The sequence below is a fragment of the Helobdella robusta genome (genome assembly GCF_000326865.2).
Source record: "Helobdella robusta unplaced genomic scaffold HELROscaffold_8, whole genome shotgun sequence".
Taxonomy (NCBI): Eukaryota; Metazoa; Annelida; class Clitellata; order Rhynchobdellida; family Glossiphoniidae; genus Helobdella; species Helobdella robusta.
The window spans coordinates 2,952,479-2,970,168 of record NW_008705459.1 but is presented as its reverse complement, the minus strand read 5'-3'; the positions used below and the strand labels follow the sequence as shown (position 1 = coordinate 2,970,168).

Sequence of the window (17,690 nt, the reverse complement as noted above, 5' to 3'; positions counted from 1 at the left end):
TATTTGTAAAACGTATAGTTACGTGCATTTGTATTAATGTTTGTCGATGTTGATTCCACAATCGCCGTTACTACTGCAGTTGCAACTACCACTACTACAAGTTTTATCATTTACCGCCGTCGATTCTATTACCTATGCTATACATTAATTTTAATTAAAATCATAATCATAATAGCTGGTCATCATTGCTTATCATTTAAAAAAGGAAAATAAGTTTATTGATGATAGAATAGTTATGAAGAATTGATTCATTCATTGTTCCGATTGCAATATATGGCATATGATGACGATATGACACTGATAAATAAGCTAGGGCGAAAATAATCTGTCATCAATTTTGATTAAAGTTAAGTGGAAGGAACTGTAAAAGCCTATGGGAGATAATTCGAAAGTATTTGTTAAAATGTTATAGTGTTTAAAATCGTTCACTAGACTAGGTTATTTTTGAAACCGATTGTATATTTGTCGACTTTGTTTTCCCTGGACTCGACAAAGTTTGTCTCATGGCAAATATTTAATTCTAGTATTTCACTTGTATAATTGCTGACGATGTTCTTGAGACAGTTATTGAGAGAATCATGTTGTGGCGATTGAAGTATCGTTTGTATGCTGCCATGGAACTACAATTTGTTTGGCAGAACGTGTTTTTTAGTTTGTTTCACGTTGCAAGGAGCGCATAACGCATAATAATAATGAGAACACCTTTTTATTTTCATCGTAAAAACATACATGAAATGAAAGAAACAATAATTGTCAATGGTAATCGAAATAAAAAATAAAAATATTTATGTATATAGTAAAATGTCTTGAATTAATCTCCGAAGCTCGTCATCTTATAAAAAGGATGTGTACAACGAGAGAAGGTTAGTCCTAAATGGTTCATTCAATTTGCATTTCTATCACAGTAAATACTATATGACGACGAAATTGTTGTATAAATAAGGTTGTTGATAAAATCACCAGTCCATATTAAATTAATAAAAGACAAATCAAAAGTATTAAAAAAACTTAAAGGGGATATTTCAAATGTATTAATTGTAACGTTAGAGTGTTTATAATTATTGGTCAAATTATTTTGCAAATTATGAGAGTACTTCGTCATTTTATAGTCCTTTGATTTCAGAATATTGGTTTCATGGCAAACCGTGAACTCCAGGATTTCAATGTTGCTATCGCAAAGTAGTGCGATGTCAGGACGAAGCGTCTTGAAGAGGCAGGATAGTGGCTGATACTTATCTTGATCCGTGTCTGCATATATGGAGACATCAGGGCCTGCGCATGATTTCAACCTATCTAATATTATTGAAAGAATTTTGTTGTGACGTGTTGTAAATCGCTTCAGTGCCGACGCCGCGCCACAATTTGATAAAACGTGTTTGTTTGTTTGGCAAGCGCTGCATAGAGGACATTGTGCAGTGGATGATTTTCCCCATCTTTGAAGGTTGGCGTTTGTCGGAAGTTGTTGGATTAAACTTTTTCTGACAAATTTAAACAGAACTTCCGGAAGGGATGTTACGTACCTCGACCAACGATCTATGCGAACAGCTGGGATGTGTGCTTGAATTGATTTTAATATTGTTCCTTGACATTGAAGGGATGTCAGATGATTCGAAGCTGCGGTTTGTTGTTGTTCTTTTATTGCTTTAAGCGTCGGTTTGATGTCGTTGACGTCAGGAAGCATATTGTCGATTTTAATGAAGTCGCTGAACGATTTGCTCCACAGGCATTTTAACTCCTCGTTTCCATTGGCTTTTAAATAGTTGCGAAGTTTGATCCTCAAAGATTCGGCGTAATGTTTGAGAGATCTAACATTTAATCCACCCAGTTTGAAGGGAAGTGTTAAGCTCTCTGACTGGCAACTACTGATTGGCAATGACAGCCACATTCTCACTGCCTCTACCACGTATGTCCTAAGCTCAAAAGCCAGTTGTGATGGTATGTATCGTCTTAAAATTTGGAGCTTCCATTGTGCTGACGTATCTAGTTCGCCGATCACCGACAACAAACCTTTTAATTTACCGATTAGCAGTTTCTTGGCTTCTGTGCCCTTTCCTTCAAAGTCATATATTTTGCCAAGGTATATAAAGTGCCCCCCTATTTCGACTTGAGGAATAGTTCCTTCGTCTATGGTCAGCTTTGGAAGGAACTGTTCGTAAAAACCATTTTTTTTCCTCATGCCGAATGATGAGCATTTATCTATTCTTATTTTCATACCCGTTTTGTTGCACCAAGCCTGGTTGATGTCGATCAACTTTTGAGCACTTTCCGTGCTGTTAGCAATAATTGCCGTGTCATCGGCAAACTGCATCCATGCTCTCGTTTTCAATTTGGCTGTAGGTCCCCAAATGTAGCCGCATTGTTGATATTCAGGCTTTTCCAGTATTATCATTAAAGGATTGAAGCACAAATTGAACAGCAGAGGCGAGAGAGGGTCCCCTTGGAGCACGCCACGTTTGACCCGGATAGGAGGTGTAAGCTGGTCGCAACCCGAAACTGATATGGTGTAGTCGGCGTATGTGATTTTTATTAAATCAGCGATCATTGGCGGTATATGATGATGGTCTAAGGTGGATGCGATTAGGTCGTGGCTGACCTCGTCGAAAGCGTTTTTAAGATCCAACAAAATGACAATTATTGTTCTTTGATGTCTTTTAGCGTCGTTGATCATGTGTGATAAAAGCTGGGTATGTTCGGTCAGTCCGTCGACCTTCGGATAAAAACCTTTTTGGATATTTTTATTGATGAGGTTGTTTGATTCTAAAAAGTTGTACATTTTGTTGTTAATGCAGGATGAAAATATTTTATAGAGCGTAGGTTGAAGTGTTATGGGTCGGAAGTTGGCAGGATCATGTGCGTCACCTTTTTTGTGAATAAGCAATGTGAAACCTTTCTTCCAGCATGATGGGATTCTAGAGGACAACCAACATTGCGTAAACAATTTGTGGAGAAAGGTGCGCAATACTGGATATAATAATAATAATAATAATAATAATAATAATAATAATAATAATAATAATGAGAATGTTATTATTATTAAGAATAATATTAATAATAAAATAATAATAATAATAGTTGTTAAAATAATTACACCTATTCTGTATGAAGTAATTGATTGGTTGGTTCTGTTCATGTTAATAAGTTTTTTATCGCTGCTTTCGTATCGATCCTGGGTTTTATCTCACGATACTCCAATGAGAGCGCGATAAAATACCGTATTACGTCTGCCTGACAGGCAATTAAAAAATACTTCAATAAAAAAGTGATCACATGTCCCTTGACAAACACGTATGTATTCTTTTCTTTAGTTGTTTCATTCTTTCTATCTATCTTTGCTTTTTTTTATTTTTTTTTGTTTATCTGCCTTTTATTTGTTTGTATTGTCCTTTTTCTCTATTTCTGTCTATTCTTTCGTGCCTCTACATTTCATGGTAAACGTTTGATGTTGTAGCTGCGTAGTGCCTACATAAGTGCCGAGAGCAGTTATTTTTAACACATTCTGTGTGGATATAATTACAAGAAAAATATAAAAAATTATAAATATGATACTTAAAAATTTAATAAATATTAAAAAAATTGAATGTAATTATTTTTTTGCTTAAGTTTAAACGTATTTATGAATTATTATGTGATGTTTACTGTCCATCTGTTTGCATATTTGTGCATGTTCGTGTGTATAACTATATACGTTTGCCTTCTGGCATGCGTGTGCCTGGGATATAATCTTATAAATAACTTCTCGTGTACCTGGTTGAAATATGTTTAAGATTTAAATACTTGCTAATAATTGCTTGTATTTGTAGATATGTTTGATGTATGTATTTCTTTGTATGCTGTGTTCGCTTTTTGTTTTCTCTACGACAATTTAATACATACATTTAAACAAACATTTATACGTATATTTAAACATTTAAACACACGCTCACACACATTTAAACACGTATTATATAGAAAAATCGTGATGTGTATGTAGATAATGAATGTGTACTAGCTGGCCCCAACTTCAATATGCCCATTGTTAACAACTATTCACTGATGAGATTACCATAATTGTTGTACTACTTACTTACTTATTTACTGCTCATAGCATTTATGCTTTATGTGATCATTAATTTTTTTTTGTCAATTTGTAGTCCTATGTTAGTTAGCTCATTTAAATATTATTAGTGCAGTTTTACGAACGGAAATCTCTGAAATCAGGCTGTTTTTTGACTGGAACTTACGTGTGCCACACGTGCATAATGATATGTATCCTCACACATACACTCACACACACACACACGCACACAACAACACACACACTCAAAGACACACATATTTAGTAACATTGAAGAATGTTTTAATTAACAATATCTTGTTCAGACTACACCACTACTCTGCACGAAAACTACGAAACACACACGTACACACACACAAACACAGCACACATATTTATATATTATGTGTGTAGTCACATTTTTGTTCATACGCACGCACACGCACACATACACACAGGCATAACACTTTAAAAATTATTTAATTAAAATATATATTACTTTTTTTACCGATATCAATCATTTTATTGTTTAAAATTTTGTGTGTGCCTGTATTCTCATTGTTGTTATTAAATAAACCAATGAATAATGAATAATAATACATATCACCACATTCAATATCACCACATCGCAATATTTATCATACCATCATCTACATCACCATGGTCAGTCGTTGTCATCATCTTCCATATAGGAAATCTTATCTTTTTAATTTCATCATATACCCATTTAATTAACAATACAATACTCAAAACATCATCATTTATTCAAAGTCACTATCGTATTCGTCATCATGCTGGTTAGCCCAATCGGTGGGAGTGCCATGCCTCGCGCTGCTATTACGCAATGGCATGGTTCGAATACTGCCTGTCCGAAACTCAAAGAGGCATAATGTGTATGTCCATCGTGTGGTGTAGATAGGACGGCTTTTGTGGCAAGATGATTCAATTATAAATTAGGTCGAGAATAAGGTGTAGAAAGATGTAAGCGGCTCTACGCTTGGCAGAGCTGCTTTATAAAGAATAGAAAAGTATTCACGACGCGATATTAGGATCGTTGTCGTCGTCGTCGTCTTCGGATCTCATTAAAATGAAAACCAAACAAACAAAAACAACAATCCATTAAGTATTCATGAAATTATATATGAAGGGGCATAAAACACTTGACTATCAGGATCATAAATTAAACTTCAAAAAATTTTCGTCATTCACTTTATATAAATTTTTATGCTGAGGTACGACGTTAACAGCAACATCAATTTGAGTTGGTCGTGTTATTAGTCTTATTGTTTATCATTATTGTTATTATTATTTTTATAGTTATTATTATTATTGTTGTTGTTGTTATCGCTCTGGATATAGTTTTTGAACTTTATATTTATCATATTTAATTTCAATGGGATTGAGATTACGCTCAGTGATCACACACATACACACACACGGTAAACACACACACATACACGTACACTCACACACAAACACACGCAGACACATGCACTCATACACGCACACTCAAATGCAGGTGCACACTTATACAGGTATATACAGGCGCACACACACACAGACATACATACACTTACACGCACGCTCACACACACAAACACATACATACACAAACACGCACTTATACACAGTTACGTCTTTTTATTATAGATATGCTGGTAGGTCTTTTCATTCTGTTATCTTTGTTATCATTTCGTGTAGTTTCCACATTTCAAAGTTTCAGAAACAATAACAATACCAATGATAATAATAATAATTATGACGCAATAATAAGCAATATTAATTGTAATAATAATAATTATGACGGAATAATAAATGCTAAAATAATTTCATTGGCTATTCAGATGCCGGCCCTTTCATGTCCTTGACCTTGTTAAGGCCGTCCAGCACGGAGGGCAGGTGCACCGAGGAAGAGATTACGTCACTTTTTGGGAAGGTACAGAATAATAAGGTCTCCAAGCCAGCCCCTGTCACTGTTAGTAGAGGAGTAGTTACATTTTTGTGGTTTTTGGGGTGTTTAAAGTTATTATTGTTTGTCAATTGCTGCTACCAACCTTGTTACAAGTTTTGCAGTAATCATGCTTACCATTTAGTTTTCATTACCATAATAAAAATTGCGATATCACCATCATCTTTATCATCTTCATGATCACCATAATTAATCATAATAATTCTTATCACCGCCAGAAAAGTAAGAACATGGAGCTAGACCAGCAGGCATTATCAACGTTAAAATCCATGCATGAACAGGCTTTGTGTCAACTTGAGGTTTGTTGGAGTGTGATATGGTGATGATGATGATGATGATGATGATGATGGTGATGGTGATGATGTTTACGATGATGACGTTGATATGGATGAAGATCTTGAGTAAGGTTGAATATAATTCTATCATTTTTATGGAACGCATACCTAGAACATCATGATGGTATGATGATGAGATAGCAATAATTATAATAATATACATGGATATGTTCTCCCCAAAAGTTTTACTCAAATTCTCTCTACACAATTCCAGAAACTAAAAATGGAAGTTCAGAAAAACCCAACTGAGTACAACGTAATGATGAAAGACAATCAACTGAAAGTGGTTATGCAACTGGAGAACAAAATTTCACAATTTGGCGACGTCGCGACAGCCGCCAACAGCAGCAACAACAGCAGCCACAACAGTCACAACAGCCTGGTTTGTTGATGCGATGTTTAATTTCTGAAAATGTTTTTTTAAATAACGAATAAATGGATTAAAATATAAATAAATAAATAAATGGATTGATAGATCTATGGGTGAATAAATGGATAAATGAATGATTTAATGAATGAGTGAATGAATGAATGATTTAATGAATAAATGAACGAATAAGTGAATAAATTAATAGACTAAAAGGGAGGATTGAACAGATAAAAGAATAAATGATTGAACGGACGAAAATAACTGAATAAATTTGACGGTTCAAAAAATAACTTATATAACAAACATTTGAATAAATTAACGTATATCTTGAAAACACTTAAAAGTATGTCAATTATTTGTATTTAGAATTAAAAATAAATGTTAACATATTTGCCATTGACGACATCATCACAGATCACACACATCATCATCGTCATCACATATCGCATACATCATCATCGTCATCACATACATTATCACACGTCATCAACAACATCATCATCGTCATCACATCACAAACAACGTCATGCCGCACAAACAACATCAATATCATTACATTAAAAACAGTTACCCGGAATTTTGAGAACGTTCTGGCATTCTGACAGCAACAATTCATTACTTTCACCACAAACGACCTCAACTGATATTATATCAATGGAAGGTTTTGATACTAATGGTGATGAAGATACTACTGAGGTTTATTTTTTATGATCGATAGGATGGGGGTTATAATGGTGATGAAGAGGATAATTGTGATAACTGGAATGATATAATGATGAAGATGATAATTGTGAATAACGTTGTGTAATATTTTTGTGATTTTGTTCGCCACTCACTTTTTCGCCATCTCTTTCATCGTTTTCATGCCTCCTTCTTTCTTCGCCGCCATTCTTATCCACATCATCATCTACATCGTCGTCATCATCATCTTCATCATACCCATCATTGTCATCATCAGCCTTGTCTGGTGTACAAAGAATTTGAGGACCTGAACTTACTGAAACAAAGCCCTCTGCACCTGTCAGTCTTCCTGAAGTACCTCATCGACAATGCAAACTCTGCTTACATGGTCAGTTCTCTGGTTATCACTATGGAGATTGTGACGATGAAGTAGATGATTATTAAGATGATGATTAAGATGGTGTCGTTGTTGTTGTGATAATGTTGATGATGTACTTGTTGTTCTTACCGTAGTTATTCAGTGTGGTAACGCGCAGTTATTGCCAGTCGAGTTTTAAGGACGCGGCCATGACTTTGAGGTGGGCCTACGAGATATACATCACATTCGTTGAAGATAAATCGGTTGGTTGTTTGGATGCTGTTTGGTTGGTTGGTTGTTTGTTTGGCTGCTGATTGGTTGGTTGGTTGTTTGGCTGCTGATTGATTGGTTGGTTGATTGATTTAATAACCTTTTGTCATCATCATCGTCAGCGTATCATCACTAATGTTTAATAATCAGCAGAATCATATCATCGCATTACGTCACTTCACATCTTGTCCATCAATGCAGCCTTTGAACATAAACCTGCCCGTCCAAATGGTGCAACAAATTGAAGCCTCGCTGAGGAATTACAAGGAATCGAATCTGAGGGTCATCTTTCACAACGCAATCAACCACATTCAAGAAGATATGGAGAAACAACTGGCTGAATATCAACATTACAGGAGGATTGGTTGGTTGGCTGGGAAGTTATTTTGGTGCTGTTGCTTCGTTGATAAGATTAGAGAAAATCATAAAAAATAACACAGCAGTAATCTCAATGTTTTTGTTACACAGGTTTCGGTAAGTTTTCGGGTGATGACTACCTTCCAAAACCAACCGCAGCGACAACCAGCACCACAAACACAACTCCAACCAATCTTTCAAATTCATCACTTTACCAGCAGCAGCAACAACAACAACAGCAACCGTCGACTTCATCGTCAACTGCCTTAACTGCACCTGTCGCTTTCCAATCACTAACGAGACCTCCGCTTAGTTATTCATCATCGTCAGTTACGACATCATCCACCGGACCGCCGAACCTTCAACAGCAACCACCACAACCACAGCAGCAGCCGCAGCAGCATCCACCTCTCTCTTCATCTTCCTTCTCTTCCTCCAGCAATCCTTTCCTCAGCAACTCACTGGCCAATCGTCATCAACAGCTGCACGCTTCTTCCTCCTCTTCATCTCTCTCCAGCCTTGAACTCTCCAACATCGAGAAGATTCTCTGGGATGTCTTCTCCTACTTGGCAGACGATAAAGACGACAACAAATTGGCGATCGCTGTTTCGCTGGCCACCTTCTTTCGGCAGGTCGGCTTGCAAGTGTCGAGGTCGAACCAGGCCCTCTTCGAGAACTTTCCATCGTTTGTTTGCAAGGAGAAGCGAGCCCTCAAGAACAGAATGAAGAAAGTACGTTTCGTTTTATTTCTTTGTTAGCGTTCGAAAGAAGGTGTTTGTGTTTATGTTTGTATGTCACCAAGTATTTTTTTTTAAATTCGCATGTTTTCATGTGAATTGAATTGTAGAAAGTTGTATTATATAAGAATAAAAGCAGCAGCATAGTTAACGAATTACTGAATTCAAATATAAATTAGTCATGCTGTAATAATTAATTTTGTAATAAATTATTCAGCTAACCTTGAAAGGTCACCAATTGCAGCCGCACCAGTATGCGGTGTTTGTGAAAGTGGAATGTAAGGCGTGCATGCAGGTCATCTGGGGTGTCGGCTACCAGTGCTACAAGTGTGGAGGTTGGTCGGCTGGCTGGTTGTGTGGCTGGCTGGTTGTGTGGCTGGTTGATCGACTGCTTGTGTGGCTGGTTGATTGGATTGTTGGTTAGTTAGCTGCATGTAGTATTTGATTTATGAGTTTTTTTGTCAGTTTGTTGGTATTAATTGCTTGATTCTACTGATCATTTAATTTAATGAATTATCATTGCAATCAATCGACAGACATATCAAAAAACAATCTGCAACTAGTTTTCCAGCTTATCAACCCGCCACCCTGCCATTCAGCTCTTTATTTATTCAACTAACTAATGATTCAGTCAATCAAACACCGTCAATCAATCAAACAAACACAAACCAACCAACCATCGAATCAATTCCACAGTTTGCGACATGGCAGTTCACAAGCATTGTCTGAGCGCCATCAAGGATGTTTGCTCTGGAACTGTTAGGAGGCATTCAAAAGAACAGTCTAAAATTGGTTGGTTTCATGGTTGAATTTCTGATTGATTGATTAACTGAACTGCATGTTGAATTAAAAACTGATTGGTTAATTAATCGGTTGGTTGAATGATTGATTTGAAACTTTTTCATTTTGATCAGCACGAGAGGAAAATCCATCGTCAACTTTCTATTGCCCATCAGGTATGTTTATACCGATGGTAGTAGCGGTGATGTGACTATGATCTGATGGTGATGAGGACGATAATGCGCGATTACATCTCTATGATGCGTGATTGTAATGACTTTTTTATGATAATAATCAATTGCTCGTATGACTAATTTGTCGATGATGACGAAGAAATGACGATAACGAAGATAATGATAATGACGTTGACAATGACATGAGTGACCACAACATGATGATCCTGTTTGCACAGATGCAGTATCGTCATCATCATCTTCGGGGGTGGTGGCACCCTGGGGCAGCAACTCCCTCCCCCACAAGAGGAAGATCAGGATCAGAAATGCCGGATCGGATGTTGCCGATAGGCAGGGCAGTGTGCTAAGGTGGGTGGCTGTTTGAGATGGTAATAATGAGGTTGATGATGATTGTGACGATGATGATTTAGATGATGATGATGTGGTGATGGAAATAATGATATGCAAGTGAGTATCTATCTTGATAGTATCATTTTTTTGTTCATTTATTCATTTTATCATTCAATCACACAGTGACTCGGAAGCTACGTTGATTGGAGATGGAGATCCCATGCACAGCCTGGGCACACCCCTCCCATTCAACCTGTCCGGGTCTGCCAACATTTCGTTCGTTGCCCTTTTATTTAATTTATATTTTTTTGAATGGTTGTTTGCTTAGATGCGTTATCTTTTATTCAAAATTTATTAACTTTCTTTCAATACAACCCAAGTTTCGTTCGATCCAAAATATCTTGATACCAACTAAGAAAGTTAATTCAGCACTGCAGTATGTTAGCATACATAACAACATTTTAACATTAATGATCCACAAAGATTTCCGGGTCAGTTCAACAACACCTTCTCAAAAGACCAGCCCGCCATCCCTGCCGCGGTGTCCCGGGCAGAGTTCGTGGATTCAGATCCGGAGTTGGAACGGGAACTTCCACCCCTGTCTGCCGTCATCTCGTCGGATCAGTTGGCACTCCTCGACTCGAAGGCCAGGAAGAGACAAGATGTCATCAACGGTCAGTACGCTTGCGACGAACGAAAGTTTGATTTTATTGAAATAATTGGATAATGAGGGTAATGAGAGTAATGAGATGATATATTAAAGAACGTACTGTGAACACTTGCTTTCAGGATTAACCTGTTAATGAATTTTACTTACGAATTCTTATCAGTTATTTGAATGAATTTTCAAACGACTACATCACTTTCACGTTAGCTACGGCCCACTCACATTTACACGACGTAAAAATTTCCAGAGATACTTTACACGGAGCGTTCCTACCTGAGGACGCTGAAGATAATGTCCCAGATGATGCTGAAGCCGATGCGGGAGGATCCTAACATCGACACGGAACTTGCCAACCACCTCATGCCCAATCTGGAGAATCTCATCGAGATGCACAGTTAGTGGTGGTGATAAAGAAGATGGGGATGATGATAAAGATGTTGAGGATGGTGACGTTTTTGTAGGAATTTGTAGCCATTTATTGTCATCATCATTATTTGAACATTAATTAATGAAGATGGTGACAAAACAAAATCAATTCGATAATTTGATAAGAACTTTTTGTTTAAGGTGTTTCTTGTAGTTGATGAGAGTTTAATAATTTAACTTTTTCATAATATTCTTTCAATCACTTTTCTTAGAAAACATGAACGCTGCTATCAAAGAATGCAAGAAAGACCATCAAATCGTCAGTGAAATTGGCCTGGTGTTACTTAAATGGGTCGGTGACCTAATTTTTCACATTTTTCACGCGTAATATCTGTATTATTATCTTTAATGCATGTACTATCTTATATAGCATTTAGATTTAACATACAACTGATATCATACATACATATGCAATATATTTACTTATTATTACCATCGTTTGTGATATTTATTTATTTATTCATGTTAATAGTTTCATTTATTGAAACAGATTGCGTATATATTACTTTAATAATACATATTTTGTAATTTCTATAAATTAACTAATTAATTAAATTATTAATTAGTTTATTAATTAATTTAATGTATCTAATTAATCCGGTTAAATTGAAATAGTTTTCTGGCGAGAACAAGGCGAATTTTGAGAGAGAGTACTCGGAGTTTTGTCGAGATCAATACTATTACCTGGGATTGTTGGCTGAGAAGCAGAAACAAGATCCATATCTGGCCCAGTTTCTTAATGTTTGTAGGATGTTTTGTTGAGCTGTTGCATGTTGTGCTGGGTGTTGTGTTGTGTTTTATGTTGTTCTTGTGTGTTGAGTTTCGTTGTGTTATGTTATGTTGTGCAGTGTTATTCAAGTGCTGTTATTAAATTTCATTTAATCAACAATGAATACGTGTAGATGATATCCCAGAAAAATGTCTGTCGCAAGATGGCCTTAAAAGACTTCCTACCGAAAATCATGCAGAGACTGACCAAGTACCCGCTACTTGTTGACACTGTCCTCAAAGTCACTCCACGTTGGTTGTGATGAATGATGGTGATGAGGAGGAAGATGATGATGATGAGGAGGAAGACGATGAGGAGGAGGAAAATGATGGGTTGCGATGACAATGTTGATGGTGTTTTCCATGTTGACGACTTTGTTAATATTATTTAAACAAGAATGACAAACGAAACTTATTTCAACTATATCCACTCCAACTGACCAGCCAATACGACGGAACATCAGAACATCACGATGGCACTGGAAAACCTCAGAGCCATTCTATCTTATGTTAATCAAGTCATCAAGGAGTGCGAGAACTTCAGGCACACCCAAGAGATGCAGAAGAGACTGGACACCAAGTCCATTGAAAACGTTAACCACCCTGTCCTTATCGAGTACAGGGTACGTTTAAGAACATAAAAACACGTTCATTTATTCATTTTTTCATTCATTCTCTCATACTTTGTTCCTTCTTTTATATTTATTTCTTCAAACGATTAGAACCTGAACCTGACGGAGCGCAAGTTAATATTTGATGGGGAGTTACAGTGGTATCCCACGAACTCCACAGTCGTCAAACTACATATCGCCCTCTTTGAAGACATCCTGATCATCATGCACAAGGTCGACAACAAGTAAGTCTCACTTTGGTCCGTCACCATCTAGCTATCTATCTATCTGATTGTCTGTCTGTCCGTCTGTCTTGCCCATCGATCTATCTATCCATACATCCATCTACCTTGCTATCTAGCTATCTTGTCTAGATAACTCTTGTGCTGTCGTTATGATTAGTTTCATTGCAACTTATGCCATTATCATCATTGCCATCATAGTCATTACCATAGAATAATAAAATAATAATGTGATAAATATAATGATCATTATCATCATGACGATCAGATTGGTGCTGAAATGCCAGAGTACAGGCATTGAGAACGTGAAGAGTAAGTTCATGCAAGTTCCAATCATCAAGCTCAGTCACCTCATGATCAAGGACGTCCCCAGAGGTCGTTTTGGTCATGATGATGATGAAGATGATGATGACGAATGATGCAAATGATGATGGCATTGTGATGAATTTATGGGTAGTCTTTCTGGTATTAATGTTGATGAACATGGGATGATGGTTTGTCTGATGATGTTAACAGCAATGGTACTGAGAACGGGGATGAATATAATGATGGTACTATTGATGATGACGATGATGATGATGATGATGACTATTGATGACGACAACAGATCCAAAATCATTCTACCTGGTGAGCGCGTCGAAGGAGGATTCACAAATGTACAAACTCGTTGCCAGCACAACAATACTTAGAAATAAGTAAGAGAAGATTATGATGTTGTTGTTGACGATGTTGTTGGCGATGGCCATGTTGATGACCATGATGATAACGATGATGACGATGATAATGACGATGAATATTATTGTCATGTTGGTAATATAAACTATGTTATTAATGACAACATATCTAACAACTGACACGGCATGTAGTTCTTTCTTGCTCTTTAGTGAAGCCTTTTAAAATGTTCACCTCGGTTGCTCGATCAATATGGCGCTTTGTTAACGTCATTATTATTTTAAAATAAATAGCAGACACATTAGAAACAACAACAACAACAAGAAATGCAACAAACACAACAACAACCACACAAACGCCAACAGTTGGACAAAGAACATTAGAGAAGCGGTAGAACACTACAAGAACCAGTACAGTGCCCAACAACCGCGACAGAGTGTCATCATCAACAGCAGCAGCAACAACAACAACAACAGCAACATCTCGTCATCAACATCTTCAGCAGCGACGTCAGCAACGACCGTTACTACCACAACAACAGCAACAACGACAACATCGGTTTCCGCGACAATCGACTCGTTATCGTCATCACTTTCTAGCAGAAATTCAACATTCTATGATAACACTGACGCTGGGTTGGTTCGCTGATTTATCTAAATTTTTTAATTAGTGTTGTGGCAATTCTGTTGAATCGTTCGGCTGTTCATCTATTCATCTATTTATCCATTATTTCATTGATCTACCCGTTCATTCATTCATTCATTCATTCATTCATTCATTCATTCATTCATTCATTCATTCATTCATTCATTCATTCATTCATTCACAATTCTTTCATTCTTTCACTCGCTCATTCGTTCATTCATTCATTCATTCATTCACAATTCTTTCATTCTTTCACTCGCTCATTCGTTCATTCATTCATTCATTTTTTCATTCGTGCAGTTTCGAAAGCAGCACAGCAAATGATTCGAACGAGAACGAGAGGGGCGAGAGTGAAGATGCATCAGCTGCCGATCTTCCAACATCTCCCATCAGTCCTGGTTCGTTCGTTCGTTTGTTCGTTTCTACTTTTGTTTGTTGTTAGTTCATTGGTTTGCTTGTTTGTTTCGTTGTGTGGCAGGATGAATGAATGATAGAATGGAGGAACGAACGAATGAATGTAATAATAAATATGCGAGTGAAGGAATGATATTGTGACGCAAAAATGAACTGTTGAATGAGTAACTATGTACAAGCAAATGCGTTCGTGAATGATTGAATAAATAAATAAATGAATGAATGAAGGAATGGTTGAATTAATGGTTGAATGAATGAATGAATGAATGAATGAATGAATGAATGAATGAATGAATGAATGAATGAACATTCATTAATGAGCTAACGAATGAATGAATGCATTAATTCACCTCAGAGGATGAGTTGAAGTGGCAGATCATAGCAACATACGAATTGATGGTGGAGAAGTTAGTGGCTCTCTCGGAGATGCACCATCTAGCCTCGTCCATTCAAACTTTTGTACGCTTCACTTTGTTTTTTGCACTTTTCATTTCGTTTCAGTAGTTTGATTTCATGTCCTGTGTATCTTGTTTAGTTATTTTTTTAGTAGTTGTGTTTGTTCTAGGTGACGGTAATTGCATTTTTCTCATTGTTTTAGTCTTATCTTTCATTGCGTCGTTCGTTGCTTCTAGAATCTCAGAAGTAGAATATGCAACTGACACATATTCTAACAACGAACGTTACCTACAAAAGCAATCATCGTATGCCTAAACAACAACAATTAACAACAACAATAAACATCATCAGCATCCAATAACAACAAACAACACTAACATCAACATTAAACATCAACATTCAACACCGACATTCAACGCCAACATTCAACGTCAACATTAAACATCAACATTCAACACCAACATTCAACACCAGCATTCAACATCAGCATTCAACATCAACATTCAACATCAACATTCAACCTCAACAAACAGTCGCGAAAGAGCTTGCCGCCGACGCTGGACAGCAACTCCTTCATCCAGGCCATCAACAACATCCTCGACGAGATGATCGACTTCTTCAGCATACTCCCCGATGACGTCATCGATGACGCTAGCGGAGGCGGGAAGACATCGGAGTGGGATCCTGTGGAGTCCCTCCTGGAACTGGGTCAGAGGCTGGAGATGCTTGTTAAACAATTACAGGTGAGAAATCCGTCAAGATTTTTTATTATTATTATTGTTTAAACATGGTATAAAATAGTAGCGGAAAATAATTAACGAAGCTAGAGTGTTTAAGCATAATAAGCATGGAAAGTAAAATAAAAAAAATTTAATTTAAAAATTATTGACTTGACAAAATATTGTAAAGAGTTAGCTAGCTAATCGTTAAGTCGTTGTAGTCGCAATCATCACTGCAGTCGTCATCACGTCGTCATCACAACATCACCATCATTATCATCACATCATCATCATCATCATCATCATGACATCGTTATCAGGAGTTGGTGCAGCAGCGAGACTTGATAACATCCCAGTACTCCCATCTTCCACCTCCTCCTCCCCCGGATTCTGAACCGCCCCTATCCTGATTTCCCACTTCTCTGGTAATGATGACGACGATGACGATGATGATAATGATGATGTCTTTAGTTTTTCTTCTTCTTTTCTCAAAAGCTAGAGTATTATTTAAAAAGAACAGCTAATCACATTGCCTTCCACTGTAGTTTTTTTTTATCACAATCACATGATGATGATGACGACGACGATGTCAATGATAAGAGTGATAACGTAATGAAATGATAATAATGATAACAACAACAATGATGATGACGATGATGATGTTAATTTCAAAACTTTTATGATGACAATATTAATAATGAAGGCTGTAATTAGTGATGTTGTATAATGATGACAGTTCCTACTTATATCACAAAACGATGATGACATACAATGATGATGATGATGACGAGGACGATGATGACGATGATGATGATGGTGATGAAATGATGATGAACAACTTCATTGAACAGCTTAAACATGTATATTTTTGTGTATATCCTTCCTTGTACACGGATAATACATGCGCGCGCACACATTACTGCAAAATCACATGTATATAAATGTACACAAACGTAGACGCTAACACGCATATGTGTGTGTGTGTGTGTGTGTGTGTGTGTGTGTGTGTGTGTGTGTGTGTGTGTGTGTGTGTGTGTGTGTGTGTGTGTGTGTGTGTGTGTGTGTCGCCATAGTATTATTTATTAATTACAATTACAGTAGTATTAAATAATAAATGAATAATATATTAAATAGTTTTACTATACCATCTTGGTATAGGAATACCGTAAAAAGCTTTTTGGTTCTATCATGCTTAAATGTTCTATCATGCTTAAAATAAATACAAATTTTAGTTTTTTGAACTCAAGAAACTTGACAATGATCGAAAAATCGATTAATTTAGAAAAATCGAAAAATTAATCAGGAACCTAACTAATGCGGAACATGCTGTAATTTTCATCAATAATTGATGATACGAAATACGAATACGAAAATCATCAATATACATATATTTGTGTATATATATCTGCTATTTTCTATATATTTTTAAATAATAGATCGACATGTATATATAGATACATATATATATATATATTTATGTATGTATAAGTATATATATATATATATATATATATATAGTTTTATGGTTATTATATTCGAGTCTTTTCCATTTTAAAATTAAAATACTAATATTTATTTATTCAATTATGTTGCTACTATTATTATTATTGTTGTTGTTTGTTTCTTCGTTCGTTCGATTGTTCGTTCGTTCGATTGTTCGTTCGTTCGATTGTTCGATCGTTTGTTCGTTTGTTAATTAAATATTTTATGTTTGTT

General features: G+C 36.3%; 1 protein-coding gene across 1 annotated transcript; it reads left to right on the top strand.

Moving 5' to 3' along the window:
• Positions 1 to 4,877: 4,877 nt before the first annotated feature.
• Positions 4,878 to 16,528, top strand: HELRODRAFT_189723 (hypothetical protein; the record flags this gene model as incomplete). The annotated part of the gene is made up of 26 exons (XM_009032148.1): positions 4,878 to 4,924; positions 5,519 to 5,568; positions 5,878 to 6,008; positions 6,221 to 6,301; positions 6,552 to 6,719; positions 7,275 to 7,403; positions 7,666 to 7,776; positions 8,218 to 8,380; positions 8,485 to 9,104; positions 9,328 to 9,439; positions 10,303 to 10,432; positions 10,598 to 10,675; positions 10,898 to 11,088; positions 11,329 to 11,475; positions 11,720 to 11,799; positions 12,123 to 12,248; positions 12,410 to 12,527; positions 12,720 to 12,898; positions 12,998 to 13,131; positions 13,397 to 13,503; positions 13,736 to 13,823; positions 14,166 to 14,435; positions 14,746 to 14,843; positions 15,215 to 15,318; positions 15,789 to 15,998; positions 16,295 to 16,528. 26 exons carry the CDS (start codon positions 4,878 to 4,880, stop codon positions 16,382 to 16,384), a joined length of 3,762 nt encoding a protein of 1,253 aa, XP_009030396.1. The 3' UTR covers positions 16,385 to 16,528.
• Positions 16,529 to 17,690: the final 1,162 nt, after the last annotated feature.